At 44.3% G+C, this 17,541-nt stretch overlaps 1 protein-coding gene across 8 annotated transcripts in view; it reads left to right on the forward strand.

The window, feature by feature from the left end:
• The window catches only part of CATSPERE (catsper channel auxiliary subunit epsilon), a 100,410-nt gene that overhangs the window by 67,373 nt on the left and 15,496 nt on the right, over positions 1-17,541 (forward strand). For all 8 annotated transcript variants that reach the window (XM_075924875.1, XM_075924873.1, XM_075924874.1 and 5 more), the window contains 5 exons: positions 1,043-1,482; positions 2,911-2,969; positions 6,104-6,179; positions 7,017-7,069; positions 17,237-17,290. In XM_075924875.1, coding sequence (XP_075780990.1) covers positions 1,043-1,482; positions 2,911-2,969; positions 6,104-6,179; positions 7,017-7,069; positions 17,237-17,290 — 682 coding nt within the window. The remainder of the gene's footprint in view (positions 1-1,042; positions 1,483-2,910; positions 2,970-6,103; positions 6,180-7,016; positions 7,070-17,236; positions 17,291-17,541) is intronic.

Consider the following 17,541-nt stretch of genomic DNA (forward strand, 5'->3'; position numbering starts at 1 on the left):
CCCTAATGGCAGCCAGTGGCTCTGCAGCATTAATTCTTCAGGGAAAAAGGAAATTCTGCAGAGTACCTTATTATGCAGATCTGCATTACACAGTGGGGCAGAATTCCCCCAGGAGTTAAATTATACTTGATGACAAATGGATGCACATTATCTAAGCAATCATTAATTAAAAAACATACAGAAACTTGTATTTTCATGCTTGTGAGGAAAAACATTGAAAATGTGAACCAGGTGTTGCTCATCTCTGTATCATCATCTCCATAAACCTGCTTGTTCACTCCTATTCTCCCACTTCATGCAGCCTCACATGCTCCTGGCTCCTATGCAGCACTTTTCATCCTGAAAGATCCTAAAACACTTCATTATTTAGATACTTACAGCATCATATGTGGTGGTGAACAGCACTCAAAAAGGCACAGATCGCACTACATGACAATATAATAAGCAGAAGAAATTTTGGATAGGAACAAATACTATATGGCTGTGTTTACACTGGCGCAATCTTGCGCCAAAGCGGCCACTCTTGCACAAAAACTTGCTGCTTGTCTACACTGACTATGTGTTCTTGCACAAGAACACTGACGTTCTTCTGAATGAAATCAGGGCTTCTTGCGCAAGAACTATAAGGCTCCCGTTCAGGAAGAAGCCCTTTTGCGCAACTGTTCTTGCGCAAGAGGCCAGTGTAGACAGGCAACATGAATTTCTTGCGCAAGAAAGCCCTATGGTTAAAATGGCCATCAGAGCTTTCTTGCACAAGAGAGCATCTACGCTGGCATGGATTCTCTTGCGCAAAAACACATCTCTTGCGCAAAAGCACATGCCAGTGTAGACGCTCTTTTGCACAACTACTTTAACACAAGAACTCTTGCGCTAAAGAATTTTTGTGCAAGATCACGCCAGTGTAGACATAGCCTATTTGTGGAAAGTACAGTAGAAGTAGTAAAACAAATCTGTATTTTTTTAAAAGAATCAGTATTTTCATCATTGCTTTGGAAATTTAAACTACACACGTAAAGATGACTTTTCTTTTTCTTTCCTGCAGACTATTTTGGGAACAGTGTGATAAAACTGAGAAACAATAAAATGTACTTTTTAAAAGTTGAAACAAAAGAAGCTGAGGCACTCCCTGCATGGGAAGAGGAAAGTGAAAACATAGTCCTTTACTTGAATCCATCTGGTAATCTGTATATGTTGTTTATCAATGGTTCTAAAATACACCGTGAGGACTATCCCTTAACACTTGAAGTATTTAATTTTGCACTCGATTTTCAAGGTTTTTGTCCATATATCGTATTTAAGCACAGCATGAATTTAAATGTCTATTATTTGGACATGGGAGATGAAGTGACATTTTGGGCTCAGATAGTCTATATGGAGAATCTAGGTTTATCAATAGATGTGGAAATCTACAGGCCAGAATTGCTGATGCAGACAATAGATGTCAATTATGAAATAGCTCGTGGAATCTGTGCTAAAAACCAGGTACGTTATATTAAAATGATTCCTGTGTATAATATAATTTGATTTCTAACTACAATATATTTAGCATAATTTGCAGTATATATCTGCATATAGACTTCTATTCTTTGCTTTCTTTGGGTTTGAGAGGTTCCTGTGTGCATGTTCAAGAGTGGAGGAGGGGCTGCTTCCCTTCCCCACAAATTTCTTCTCTGGCAGATTTGCTGTTGTTGAGGCCCTGTGACAGAGCTTCTGACAGCATCAATCCAAGCTGAATCAGCCCTTAATTTTCTACTAGATATTATTAAAAAAAATAAATGTTGCCATATTAAATATGATGATTAGCTTTCTCGTTGGTAAGAAACATTTTGGAAGCAAAATTATGGGATTCACCACAAGTTAATGGAAACCAACTATCTGGTAGCTTTGCAGAAATATATTTACAGTGTAAAAGATAAGCTTTAAAGAAGTTTGTTCCCCAGGAGAGGATTTTCTGCACAGGGGAAATGTGAATTCTAAAATGTTTTAGGGTACATCTACACTACGTGGAAGATCAGTGCTGCCACGGGCAATCTTCCCGCTAAATCGAACTCAGAGGGCGCACCTGCCAGTGATGCTACTCCTGATCCTCATGAGGAGTAAGGGAAGCCAACAGGAATGTTTGCTCCCATTGGTCTCCCACTGTGGACGGTGCAGAAACACGATGTAAAATAGATTGACTCCAGCTTTGCAATTTATGTAGCTAGAATTGTGTATCTTACTTTGACCTTCCACTGTAGTGTAGACCAGACCCTAATGTGTTTGTGTCCAGGTAGAACCTGCTGGTGTGAACTAAAGGTTTTTCATGCACTTTTTTGAAGTACTATGTTAAAACACTCTACTTTCATGTGCACCAGCAGGGCCTACACAGACCATCACATTAGTACACTTTAGAAATCACACCTCTGTGGTGCACTGACAATCCTTAAGAGGAAATTAAGAGTGAGTTTGTTTTTTGAACACTGTAAAACAAACTGATTGTTGTTTGTTTCACAAATAACAACATGAAAATATTGTTTTTCAATATTTGTTATACATTTATTCAGTAAGAAAACAACAACTATTTCACTAGCATTATTCATCAGATGCCTATCTGTGTAATGTGACAGTGGAAAACAAGCTGGTATTCTTTTCATCATTCAGAAGAGACATATTAGAGAGCTCTTTCAAAATTGATCAGGAACATAAAAAGCCCTCTGAAATTGTATCTTTAGTGCTAGATTTTATTGTTTTGCCATATAGCCTGTTGTGATAGGTGCTTTACTAGACATACCCCACTGGTGCTGGTCTTCATCCCTGCTCATCTTTTCGAAGGTGTAGTCTGCTTATCATGAAAATATCCTTGATCTAAGCTAGGACTTTTACAATGATTATTCCTAATTATAATTCCTCTTCATTCTCTCTCTCTTGTAGACAATAAAATTTTATCATGAAATGGACTATAGCCATGCACCTAATTATACAAAAGCATTGTAAGCACTGAGTAATTTTTAAAGATATTTAGGATGATATAGGTAGTAATTGTAACAGGGAGTGACTCACCACCATAATGCCCCTTGCTTGCTGTTCTGGGAATTAGCTCATTCCAACAATGCACCTTCCTCTAGTGGTTTCTCACCCACCATCACTTCTGCTCCACCTCTGGGACCCACATTGCTCCCCTGTTCACAGCAGCCTCTTCAGGGTACAGCCCTCCAGTCATGATCCACTTGGTTCCTTCCCTCCTTTTCAGGGGACCAACTCTCTTCAGTGGCAGGCTGCAGTTTATGCACTGGCCATTCCTCTCAGTGACAAGTGAGAGAAATGGGGTGGGAGCCACTCCAACCACCTGTTTCTCTGGGATACTTCCCCACAGCCCTAGCACTGCCCTGGCCCTTGGTATCAGGGGCCTCAATCTGGCAATTGTCAGGCTGGAGCTCCTGTTACTCCTAATCCTGCCTAGCGCTGCTCTATCTAAGGTTATCTTCTAAAGCAGCCAGTCCTTCCAAGCACTCCAGGGAGAGACTGCCTCTGCTTGGTTGAGCAGCTCTTCTTATATGGCCTAATTGGCTCGAACAAGCCTTCTCCTAACTGGCTTTCTACAAGTCCTCCTCCCATTGGTTGGATTTTGTGCAGTGTCCCTAAGGGCTACTTTAAACCCTCCATCTACTTGCGTGAGGCAGGTGACCCACCACAGTAATTTATACATATATTGAATATCATAGTCCATTGCTTTTAGAATGTGAAGTTGTATATTTCAAGTTTATTTTAACAAGGTGGGCCTGATATTAATCTAATGTAATTTCATTGATTTTGACCTGATTTATGTTACAATGGTACCCATGATTTATGTCACACTGATGTAACCATGGCCCTGGTTGTAAAATCTCAGCTTGACTCTCCTCTGACATCTCAGGAATGTCCAGCAGTTAGCTTAAGATCTGCATGGCCAAAACAGAGCTCTAAATCTTTACCCACAACCCCTCCCTGTTATGTCATTTATCAGTTACCATGGACAACATCACCATCTGTCTATCACTTAGGCCTGTATATTAAAGATGTAAAATCCCATGTAAAATGTTAACCAATTGAACTACAGGTGTAAGATGTTAATTCCAGCTATGTTATTGATGTAGCTGGAGTTGTGTTCATCAAGTCAACTTTCTACTGTAGTGTAGATGTAGCCTAAGATGCCGCCTTCCTCTATTTACAGTAACACTGCTAAAATGCATGAAGAGGCCTTCACCATCTCACATCTTAACTATTGCTATCTCCTACCCTTTGTGATAAGTGCAGTCTTGTAAATTCATTCCAAACACTGCAACAAAAATCATATTCCTAGCTTTTTTGTTTTTCCATGTCACCCTTTGCTTTGCATCCTTCCAGTGGCTCCTCTTTCTCTCTTACTTCAAACATAAGCTACTTGCCTTTGCTTTCAAGCCCCTTTGTGGCTTATCTGCACCCTACCTGTCATCTCTGATGTGGTATCAAGATGTGACTTCCACCTCCCCTCCATTTTTTCAGCTTTGTAAATTTTCAGACAAGCACTTCTGTGTTTTCTCGCATGTTGCCCTTTACATATGGGAGGAGCGCCCCATAAACCTCTGCAAAGCCACCTCATTGTCCTCCTTTTAAATCCTTCTCTAAAACTCGCCTTTGCTGTGATGACTTTATAAAAACCTTTATCGTAATTAGGCAGCTGGTATGCTGTAACCGCTGCTTATTGTGCCTATAAGTATTGTTTTATTGTTTCCTTTTGCTCCCGTCTTTCTGTCTACCCACATGTTGTCTCTTATTCTTAAGTTTTAAGTTCTTTGGGGCAGGCACCATCAGTGGCGGATATAGGGCAAGGCAAGTGGGGCGGCCGCCCCAGGCCCCGCCCTTCAAGAAGCCCTGCGCATGCGCCGTGGCACCACTGTGCATGCGCATGGCGCCACCGCACATGTGCCGTGTCAAAGGGGGGGCCCTGTGAAATTGTGCTGCTCTGGGCCCCGCAAAATCCTCATCTGCCCGTGGGCACCATCAGTTTAGATATGTCTGTACTTGAGTTGGAAGGTGTACATTCCATCTCATGAAGGTCTAGCCACACTAACTCTAACTGAGCTAGCACACAAAAAATAAAAATGCAGCCACAGCAGGCAAGCAGCAAGAGGGGCTAAGTGCACTTAGGTTCTTGATGGGATCACACTCAGGGAGGTTAGTCGCTGTCTATGCTGCAATGTGTACACTTTTATTTTGAGGATACTAGCTTGATCAGAATTAGGGCAGATGTGTATCCTCTCCTAGAATTTACACCTTCCAGCTTCAGTGTGGACATATCTGTTAATATGTGTTTATACAACACCCTAAAAAGGCGAGCCGGGGAACTTAAATTCATAACTCTGTACTAAAAACCATGGATTCAACAGAGACACGGACTTTATTGCACATTGCAATTTGTAACACAACCCACTCTCTGCTAACACTTAACTGACCATTTCATTTTATATAGTCTCCTACAGTAGGTGTGAACCCCTTCTGCCTAACAATCTGCTCCAACTTGTATTTAGCTGAGACACTTCCTCAGGGCTAGTCTACACTATCGGGGGGAAGTCAATCTAAGTTACACAACTTCAGCTATGTGAATAATGTAGCTGAAGTCAGCATACTTATATCTACTTACTTTGGTGTCTTTTCTGCAGTATGGTGATGGGAAAACACCTGGGTGCAGCCCATGTCAGCTGACATGGCTTTGCAGGGCTTGCGCTGCTGAGCGATAAATTTGCAGTGTGGACATCTGAACTTGGGCTGAAACTCAGGCTCTGGGACCAGGCAAGGGTTGGGAGGCCTAGAGCCCAGGCTCCAGTCTGACCCTGGATTTCTACATTGTAATTTTATATCCCCACAAGCCTGAGTCAATTGACATGGGCCAGCTTTGATTGCAATTTGCAGTGTGGATATACCCGACGAAGTGGGTCTTTGCCCACAAAAGCTTATGCTCCAATAAATCTGTTAGTTTATAAAGTGCCACAGGACTTCTCGTTGTTTATGACCCTTAGTTTAGTTAGCTATGTGCTGTTACTGATTTATTTTCAAACTTAAGTAAATAATAATAATAATTCTTATGGGGGGGGGGTGTCCCATGTAGAATTGCATCCAGTGGTGTAATGACAGTTGAACTACAACCTAGTTTATCTGGAAAAACGTGTGCATTAAACAACAAGGTAAGTTTTGTAGCTTGAGACGCATAGTGACGTTACAACTTAGACTCTTATGCAGAAATTCTGATCCCACAGATATTGATGGGACTTTTACAACTAGGATCAGTGGAGATAGGATTTCATCATGAGGTTATAAATGCTAATGAATGTAGAATTAACTAAAGTAAGGTTATATTTTCTAAGGGTTTCTGTATGCTGCATAGTAGAGCTGCAGATAAGGAAGGGTTCACAGCAGGGAGTTGGTGAGAAAGTGTTCAAGACAGGAAAGAGGGATGATGTGTCCTAGGAGGAAGCTATAGAGAGAGTTGTGCAGAGCTGGCCCTAGATGAAGCTGCTGGCTCCCATTAGCATCCAAGCCTCCTTCTCAAGTACTGAGAGCAGAAACCTATTTTTGAAAAGTTTAAAAGTTCCTCAGGGCTTCTGAAACTAAGCTCCTCAGGAACTTTTAAGCTTTTGGAGTGGAGCTTCTTATAATCAAACTACTGATTATCCAGGTATTTCAACTGTCCTCTTAGGCAGTTGGAATCAACTTATATAATTGAACTATTTTTAATAATAAAAGAATATTAAATGTTTTAGGCTTAAGACTTCTCTTTTAATGATAAAAATTATAAACATATTTATACACAGCAGGATGTATTGCACAAATCTACATTTTTTACTCATATTGAATTGATTTATCCTAAGTTTGTATGTATGCATGTGTGTAATTCTGTGCTAAAATCTATCACAGCCCAGGTTGGCCTTGTTTGATTGTTTAACTTTATGTAAATGAATTGTGTATATAGTAGTCTATACAAAAATATATAGATCTATATAATATAACGTATTTCTTTTCAGCTAAGTCATTTATTTATTGGCTGCCCTCCATCAAGGCATATTCTCATTCATAGGCAAGTTTTATTTATCTTTTATTATTTATGGTTTATTTTGTTTTACAACAGGAGTTAAAATAAATGCTAACAAGTAGCATTGTTAGCCTAAAATGCCTGTTATCTCATTTTAAAATGTTTCTTACTTTATATCGATTTTATACATGATTACAAACCACCTCTCCCATGTTGTAGACACCTTTTAAAAATGTACATGCCTACCCCTGCTTAGTGCAAAACAACAAACCCACAAATCCTAAAATTGAAAAAGAGCTTAATATACACATTATCCCCTAACATACCAACCTTCGGTCACTTCCTTCTTCGACAGAGGAATTAAAAACACATGAGCCTTGTAGCATAACCAGAACCACAACAAATGTTTAGTTCCACAGTGAAAGGGCTCTCATGGGGAAAAAAAGATCTCTCTGTAGCTCTTTAGATTTTTAACTGAAAGATGCCAATTTATGGACCTCTGTTAACCATAACTGCAATAATATGCAGGGGTGCCATTTCAGATTTTGGGAAGGTGACCTGTTCATGCCACAGTGAGTGTGGGGCGCGGGGGCAGAGTGAGGATGGTGGCTTCAGGAGTGTTACTGAGTTTGCTCAGTACAAACCAAGCTGCAAATCTGAGGGGGAGAAAGCCCTATATGCCTTCTCACACCCACATCATCTCTTTCCAGGGACTGCTAAGGCATTTGAAAACTCTAGTTTTTGACAGATAACTTAGCAATTATCTGACAGGCGCACTGTATCTAATTCCTATATAAAAGAAAGAAAACTAAATATTAGATCCACTCAGCTCTAATACTAACATATTCTGACATCTTTTGGCAAGTCACTTAAGGGATGCTGGTTAGGCTTAACATTTTAATGTATATTCATACTTTGTTACTAACTCTGAGGACAGAGAAAGAGAGAGACACTGTCAGGACTCCCGAGCCATCTCTCAGCTCTGGGAAGGGACTGGGGTCCAGAGAATTACAGAGGGGTGGGGCGCAGATACATCTGGGTTCTGTATAAGAACATCAGAATGACCGTATGGGATCAGACCAATGATCCATTTAGCCTAGTATCCTGTCTTCCAACTGCAGCCAACACTAGGTGCTTCAAAAGGAATGAACAGAAAAGACAATCACCAATGATCCATTCCCTGTCACCCATTCCCAGCTTCTGGCAAACAAAGGTGAGGGATACTATCCCTGCCCATCCTGGCTAATAGCCATTGATGGACCTAGCCTCCATGAACTTATTTCATTCTTTTTGGAACCCTGCTATAGTTTGGGTTCTTCCACCATCCCCTGTCAAAGGGTTCCCACAAGTGGACCATGAAGAAATAAATTATTTTGCTTGTTTTAAATCTGTGTATAAATATCATTGTGATCTTCTTGTGTTATATTAGTGAAGGAATAAATTCATTATTTTTTAGACTGCTAACATATCCCCCACCATTTAGTCAAAGAAAAAGGCCATGGAGAGAGCTAAGTGACATTGGGAAGGAACTGAAGGGTGTTTGGGGTTGCCCTGCCCTTTATGTCTTTGATTAGAGACACAAACATAAGGTTGGGTCTACACTATAGTTTGTGAATAAATCATTCCACTGAGCAGCATAAGTTACATTGACATAGACATCAGTGTAGACAGCACTATGTCAGCAGAACAGCTTCTTCCTCCAACGCAGCTGCCACTGCTCATGGGGCTGGAGTAGATGAGCTGATGGGAGCAGCAGTACAAGCTCTCTTGGCAACATAGCGCTGTCCACATCAGCACATCGGGGATTTATGCACAAACCTGAGTGACATAAATTATCCTGACATAAGCCGTAATGTAAACATAGCCTTAGACCCAGTCTACGCTACACAGTTTTTACATCAAAAGGCAGTTTTTGTTGACAAAACAGCAGAGGTGAACGTGTTATAATGCTCCTTCCACTGACTAAACTCTCCTGCTTTGCTGACAGAATAAAACCACCTCAAAAAGAAGCACAGAGCTTTTTATGGCAAAATTAAAGTGACAAAGTATGATTCTACGTTGCTGTAACTGACCTCCAGGAGGTATCCTACAATACCCACCATGACTGCTCCACTCATTGTTCTGAATTCTGCTACCCTGCAACCAATTACACAGACATGTGCCCCGCTCCTTTCAAGTTCCAGGAAGTTTTTGAAATTCCTCAGCATGGAGAAGTCGCATAGCTACGGCCCAGCTGAGCATGCCAGTTCCTGGCAGGAAACACACTCCTGCCTGGACTACAGCCAAAGAGGTAGTCTTGATCTGTGGAGAAAGGAAGCCGGGGGAGAATTCAGAAGGAATTATGGAATCAAAACATTAGTGCATAATCCTGTTCTCCCCAGCACTAGGACTGCAGTGGCAGGCAGGCAGCCCCTGGCTGCTGCAGAGGAGAGAGAAGGGACTCGTGTAGTATAGAGCTGGATGGGATGATATTGGGGTGTTCCCCTTCCTCCACTGGTGTACTGGTCTCCACTGAGGTGAGAAGATGGGAGGACACTAGTTGTCTGTGCACCAGCTTCTGCCTCAGGATAGGTTGCTTCCTGTGGCTGTCTGAATTTAAGGACAGTGTGCCGACAATCTTCCTTTCCTCCAACATGCATGCTTCCCCAAAGCAAACGTATTCTCTCCCATCCATGCTCCTCAGACACACACAAACACACTCTCTGTCACACAATCTCTCCCCCATGACCACGCACACACATTTCTGTGAGCTTCTTGTGTTAGTGTTCAGCAATGTCAGTTTGGTCATGTTACCCAATGCTACTTTAAAAACTATTTAAAATGTGTTATTTTGGGGGCACACACAAAAATCATTACAAGGTTCACAGCATTCTACAAACAAACAATGCTAGGCTTAGCACACGACAGCAACATACGGTACTGTAGCTCACTATTAATGTGCTCCTTCAAGGCATCCCCCAATCCAATGGCCCCCGGTTGGACTCCTCTTATAGCCTTGTGTTCATAATGCACAGCACAATACTAAACAGCACTGTAGCATCCATGCTTTCTGACCAAAATGGCAGGCATGCATGTTACCAGGGCAGTTGAAAAGCATCTGGCAATCTAGTAGGATGATGAGATGATGGAATGATGAGATTGAGAAACATTCAGCATGTGATGCTGTACCTGCCCCATGAAACATTGTGAACCTTTCCCAAAGCACCCTGTGCCCAGGTGCACAGTGGGATAGCTACCCAGAGTGCACTACTCTCTGATGCAAGAGCCACTATTGTGGATGTGCTTTGCCAACACAAGGAGCATTGTGTGGACATGCAACAGCAGTCTAATTACAGCAGTGGCTGTGTGTTGGTGTAAGTCGTGCAACTCTGTGGGGTAGACAAGGCTTTAGTGTTTTTGTGTTCCTAATCAAAGGCATAAAGGACAGAGCCACGCTAGGCATCCTTCAGCTCCTTATCATTGTCTAAGCTCTTTGGTCATTCCCTTTTATAGGTAGATAGTTGTAAGTATTTAGTGGATCGTTAATTATTAGACTTAAATAACAACAAATGGTCTGGTAGCACTTTATAGACTAACAAAACATATAGATGGTATCATGAGCTTTCATGGGCCCATCCCACTTCTTCAGATGACTGGAGTTTCCAGTCATCTGAAGAAGTGAGCTGTGCCCATGAAAGCTCATGATACCATCTACATGTTTTGTTAGTCTATAAAGAGCTACCAGACCATTTGTTGTTTTTTAAGTTTATCCTGTACAGACTAACTCGGCTGCTCCCTGAAGCTTCCATTAATGATTAGGTTAGTGTTAGCTTTTAAATAGCATTTCCTTTTCTCCTTTTGTGAGGAAACTATTTTACTCTGCCTGGAATGCATTCCCAGTACTGAGGCCTGGTCTACACAAGGAAATTAGGTCTGTAAAACTGTATCACTCAGGGATGTGAAAAATCAACACACCAGAGCAATGCAAAACTTTGATCTAATCTCCAGTGCAGAACAGTTGTTGGTCAATGGGAGAATTCTTCCACTGACCCAACTACCACCTCAAGGGGAGGTAGGTTACCTGAGTTGATAGAAGAACCCCTCTCATCAACATAGATAGCAACTGAAGTCATACAGTGGCACCGAGGCAGCATTTTAAGTGTACTTTATCCCATACTAATAAAAATGAACTAAGATAGTCCTGGAGATAGTACAATAGGGGAGCCTAATGAACGCAGCCTTTGCAGATTAGAAACAAACTATTTGGGGGGACAGGGAAACGAGTTGTCCTGTAGCACCCTAGAGACTAACAAAATATATGTATAGTAACATGAGTTTTTGTGGGCAAAACCCACTTCATCCGATGAAGAAAAATCCTTACTGACTTTTTGTGGGAAGGTAAATTGACTAGGAAAGGAACATGTTCTTTTTAAAATAAACTTCAAAGGGCTCCTGAAATTTGTGGTTTGAGGAAAATTTGTTAGAATGGATGGATCTGTTATAACTTGTACTTCCTGAGAATTAGATAAACAATTTTCTTAAATAACATTAGAGTGCTGTAAAAAAACCCACACACCTCAACCCAGCTGCTTAAATGAAAAGGTTGGGTTTTCTTAATTGGTTTTCAGTGGGAAATGTCATAAGCAAGTTTTTATTCTTCTTCGAGACGTTGCTCATGTCCATTCAAATGAAGTGTACGTACGCCATGTGCACAGTTTTCGGAGTGTTCTCCCTTGCGGTATCCATGGCACCGGCAGGTCACCTCCTGGAGTGGCACCACTATAGCAGAGCATAAGTACCCCTGCCGGCGCTCCCCCTCCTCAGTTCCTTCTTACCGCCAGTGATGGTTGTTGGAGTGTTGCTATCTCCAAGATCAGCAAGTGTTGTTGTTTGCCCGTTGGCAGTTTAGTCTTTGTTTGTTAATAGTTGTAATCGTTAGGTACTTAGTTTGGTCTTTGTAGTTTTTCCCCTTTTTTCCCCTTCGGGGGAGCAGAATGCCAGGCCTGCACGGCTTTAAGCCTTGTGCGTCCTGTGCAAAATTCATGCCTAAGGGAGACCCCCACGACGCCTGCTTAAAGTGTCTGGGAGAGTCCCACCTCGCAGATGCTTGTAAAATCTGCAGGGGTTTTAAGCCCTGTACAAAGCGGGAGAGAGATTCCCGATTAAAACTACTATTGATGGAGGCGACTCTTCAACAGGCACCGGCTCCTGAGGCCACGGGGTGCGCAGTGCACCAACGTCAGTGCAGGAAGCACAACCAGGACCCTCAAAGAGCTCGATACCGAAATCAGTGGCACCAAGGCACCAGTCGCAGTCCCTGCTCCGAAGAGGGGAAGAGGCTGCAGGGGGAGATGGCTGAGCTCTAAGTCCCATGTGGGCCAGCACCGTCGTCATTGTTCCTCGGGCTGGGAGTCCCCTGGTACCGGTGGTACAGGGGCGCTGATGAAGAGCGACAACCTGCCTTGTGGACGTAGCCTGGACCCGATGCCAGCATACCGACCCTCCACACCAGAGACGTTTGAGGCAGCGCACGACCTCATTGAGCTGACGGCCTCGCTTCCGTCGTCCCTGTGCTTAGAAAGGTCTCCGCTGGTGATACCGGGGGCCATGTCGGCATCAGTCGCCTTTTTCACGCAGGGTGCTTGGTCAGCACGGGCATCTTTAGTGGCCTCGCAGACAGCCTTGAGTTTGTCATCAGCACTGGCAGCGCCTGCGCTGAGGGCTCCGGTGCTGGCGGATCCCTAGCATGTGCGACAGGACCGCTCAGCACCAATAGTGACTGTGTCTGGTGCACATTGGGCATCCCCTGCCTCTCCACCGATGTCTTTGGTACTGGTCCTGGAACCAGCTCTGTCTAGCGCCGCTGCACCATTATTGGCACCCCAGTCGGCACCGCAGTCAGCATCACTTCCTATAGCCGCACCGGTACCACCTTTGTCAGCACCAGCTCGCATGACCACACCGACACTGTTGCCTTCGGCACCGGTGATTTTGGCACCGCTGCCAGTTCCAGCCCCTGCTCCCAGCTTAGTGCAGAAGATTCCTGGTACACCAGCTCCACACTCAGGTCTTTGGGCATTCACACACCAGCCCCACAGAGGAGGCAGTTCCCCAATAGGCAATCTGGGAGGGAGCAGTTCCAGTCCTCCTGTGGAGACTACTGGAGACATTGGCCTCGTGCTTCCAGTGGAGGTGCGGCAGGTGCTGCTGTTACCCATACGAGGCATCGTTGTCCACGGACGGATACCGTTAGGGGAGTTTGCCATCCCCCCAACCATTTTGAAGATGTGCTCGAGGACCGTGTACCAACTCCCATTATCTCCCGGTTGTTTGGGGACAGGTTATTCCGTTTTTTCCAGGCCTGGTCCCAGGTCACATCCGACAAGTGGGTGCTCGGCCTGGTAAGGATGGGTTATTACATCCCCTTTTTGGGCTCTCCCACTTTTTCTCCCTCCCCCCAGTCCCTCTTCAGGGACCCATCTCACAAGATCCTCCTTCGTCAGGAAGTCCTCTCACTTCTGGAGAAGGGAGCAGTGGAAAGGGTCCCCTTGCATCTAGAGGGCAAGGGTTTTTATTCCCAACACTTTATCATCCACAAGCTAAAAGGTGGGCTTCGGCCTATTCTAGATCTCAGGAACCTCAACAGGGGGATAAAAAAGGCAAAGTTCAGGATGGTGACCCTGGCCTCCATCATTCCGGTTCTAGAACTAGGGGATTGGTACGCGGCCCTTGACCTCAAAGATGCCTATCTCCATGTGGCAATAAGACCAAGTCACAGGAGATTTCTTCACTTTGTGGTGTCCCGCAGCCACCTCCAATTTACTGTGCTCCCCTTTGGGCTCTCTGCGGCCCCCAGGGTCTTTACAAAGTGTATGGCAGTGGTGGCGGCATTTCTCAGGACACATGGGATCCAGGTCTTCCCTTATCTGGACGATTGGCTCATTTGTTGGTGCCACCAAGACCAGGTGGTAGCGCATATAGCCTTTACAAGGGCCCTCTTCCAAAAGCTCGGGCTCATGCTAAACAAGGAAAAGTCAATGCTGACTCCCTATCAGGACATAGGATTTGTGGGGGCCTATCTGGATGCCAGGATGGGGCGGGCTTATCTCCCCAGAGCCAGGTTCTGCACTATGGTGTCCATGATGTGCGACCTGATATGCTCCCCCCTTACGATGGCTCGCACCTGCATGAAGTTGCTCGAACACTTGGCGGCATGTACTTATGTGGTCCACCATGCCAGGCTAAGACTCCGGCCCTTACAGGCTTGACTGGCGAAAGTGTTCAACCAGTCCAGATCGCACTGGGACGCTATCCTGATGGTGCCTCAGAAGGTGATTGCCTCCCTCCAGTGGTGGATTCAGGAGGACATGGTGTGCAGCGGGGTGCCGTTTCAGGACAAGCTCCCCTTGGTAACATTAGTTACAGATGCTTCTGATGTTGGTTGGGGTGCACACCTAGACTGCAACAGGATGCAAGGAGTGTGGGCCCTCCATGAGAGGGCCCTGCATATAAATGTAAGGGAGCTGAGAGCAGTCAGGAGAGCATGCGAGGTATTCCTAACCATGCTTTCCTGGCAGTCAGTGCTGGTGCAGTTGGTCAACACGACCGCCGTGTTTTATATAAACAAACAGGGTGGGGCTCGGTCATCTCTACTGTGCTGAGAAGCAGTTCTTCTGTGGGAGCTGTGCATAATGCACAATATTCAGCTGCGGGCAGAGTACCTGCCGGGTTGCAAGAACTTGTTGGAAGATTCTCTGAGCAGGCCCACGAGTGGTGCCTGAAGGAGGAGGTCCTCTTTCCAGTTTTTCACAAGTGGGGTTGTCCTTGGGTGGACCTTTTCTCCACCCAGGAGAACAAGAAGTGCCCCCAGTACTTTTCATTCCTGGGCCTGGGCATGGGTCAAGGGGGGATGCTCTGACCACTGCCTGGCCACGGGGCCTTTTGTATGCATTTCCCCCATTCCCGTTAGTCTCCAGAGTCAGGAGGTTCAAGTCCCGGATCACTCTGATAGCCCCAAACTGGCCGAGGCAGTATTGGTTCCCCATATTGCTGAACATGGCACGTGCCAAGCCACAGCTCCTATCCATGGTCCCAGATCTTGTCACGCAACCCTGGGAAGGGGGTCTCCGTGCCCACCCAACCTTCAGGTCCCTCCATCTGACAGCATGGCTTATCCATGGCTAACGCAATTGGAGAGGGCTTGTTCCAAGGGGGTGCAGATGGTTCTGCTAGGTAGCAGAAAGCCATCTACCAGGAGGTCCTGTGCCGCTAAGTGGAAGAGGTTCTCTTTATGGGTGTCCAGAAAGGGCTTAGATCCATCTTTGGCCCCCGTCCCGGTGGTTCTGGACTACCTATTTGAGTTGCGGCAGAAGGGCCTGTCTATCTCTTCTGTCAGAGCGCACTTAACTTCCCTGTCGGCCTTCCACACAGGTACTGGGAGCAGTTCCCTGTTTACAGACCATGTGGTCAAAAGGTTCTTAAAGGGACTGGATAAGTTGTTCCCTCACGTGAGGGCACCCGTACCCCAGTGGGACCTGAATCTGGTGCTTACGAGGCTCATATCCCCCCCCCTTTGAGCCATTGGCCATGTGTTCACTAAAGTACTTGTCCCTTAAGGTGGCGTTCATCGTAGCCATTACCTTGGCACGACATGTGTCCGAGCTTCGTGCCCTGGCAGTGGAGCAACCGTGTTTAGTGTTCTCAGCGGATAGGGTCAAGCTGTGCCCCCACCCAGCTTTCCTCCCTAAGGTAGTCTCAGTTTTTTATATGTCTCAGGATATATATTTACCCATTTTCTTTCCTAAGCCACACTGCTCCCCTAAGGAGCAAGCGTTATATTCCCTCGATGCTAAATGCGCGTTGGCTTTTTACATAGACAGAGCGAGATATTTTTGTAAATCGTCTCAGATGTTTATTGCTTTTATGGAAAGAATTAAAGGGTTGCCAGTTTCGTCCCAAAGGTTGTCCGCCTGGATCTCTGTGTATCTAGGAGTGTTACATTTTAGCGCATAGGGAGCCGCCCCACGTTAAGGCACACTCCACTAGAGCACATGCATCCTCCACAGCTTTTGGAGTGCAGATTCCGATTCTTGAGATTTGTAGAACTGCCACGTAGTCCTCTGTTCACACGTTTACGGCACATTATGCGCGCACTCAACAGGCCAGGGACAATTCTGCCTTGGGTTCTGCTGTTCTCAGCTCTGTCCTGTGAATTAAAAAAAAAAAAAAAAAAGAAGTTAAAGAGGTTAATGTTTTTGAATGGTTGATGTTAATACATTCTTTATTATTATGTTGCATTTTTTGGTTGAATAAATTTCTAGTTGATTGTTTATGACCCTTGAGTTGTGTCTGTTTAGGAGTTTATCTCTGACTCCACCTCCGTAGGGGTTTTCAGTTTGGGAGTCACTTCATTCAAATGGACATGAGCAACCACTTGAAGAAAAGAACGGTTACTTACCTGTAACTGTTGTTCTTCGAGATGTGTTGCTCATGCCCATTCGATTCCCCCCCTACCTTCCCTTTGTCGGAGTTGCCGGCAAGAAGGAACTGAGGAGGGGGAGCGCCAGCAGGGGTACTTATGCTCCGCTATAGCAGCGCCACTCCAGGGGGCGATCTGCCGTTGCCACGGGTACCGCTAGGGAAAATGCTCCAAGAACCATGCACATGGCACACGCACACCTCATTCCAATGGACATGAGCAACATATCTCGAAGAACAACAGTTATAGGTAAGTAACCGTTCTTTTCAAGTCACTGCACATTGCATATCTTTCTAGGTGTGTATGTGCCACCCACACAGTCACTAGACATTTTTCCCATTGGTACCTGTTAGGGTGCATCGAGCACCCCTCTTGCTGGCACATGCCGACGGTGCCAGTATGAAGCATCCAGCTGATTCCATGATCCAACAGTTTCTTCTTACTGGCTTTGTCAGTTGAGAGCTTATCTCTTGTAAGAGAATTTGCAGCTGGTCAGATGTGATCAGTGTTTGGGCCACTTGCACTGCCTAAGTGGTGAAAAGGGGCCAGATTGAGAGAGGGAGTCTAGCCCATGTTTAATGTGTCCAAGCTGTGGAGAAAATTTTGGTGAATAGAGGTCAAAATACAGAACAAATATTGGATAACTAATGATAATTATCAGATAATATTAGCATGATGATTTCAATCATTTTCATAAGCTATTTTAGTAACAAATAAAAACCTTAAATAATATTGATCATTTTTTATTTCCACAGACCTTCAGATAAAACCTGTATCAAACATAATTTTACCACTTATAAAATACCTGGGTAAGAAATTTGATTTATTTAATGACAGTAAAACAAAACATAGGGCTGTGTAGATATATTTACTGTATGAAAATGCAGAAAACCATGTCATTCATATATATATATATATATATATATATATATATATATATATATATATATATATATATATAATGTATAGTGGGGAAATTAGAATATTTCAATATTTATGTATTTAATCTCCATTTTATTTTATTTTATTTCTCAGCATAGCAATGCAATACCAATTACAA

Source organism: Pelodiscus sinensis, chromosome 3 (assembly GCF_049634645.1).
Source record: "Pelodiscus sinensis isolate JC-2024 chromosome 3, ASM4963464v1, whole genome shotgun sequence".
Taxonomy (NCBI): Eukaryota; Metazoa; Chordata; order Testudines; family Trionychidae; genus Pelodiscus; species Pelodiscus sinensis.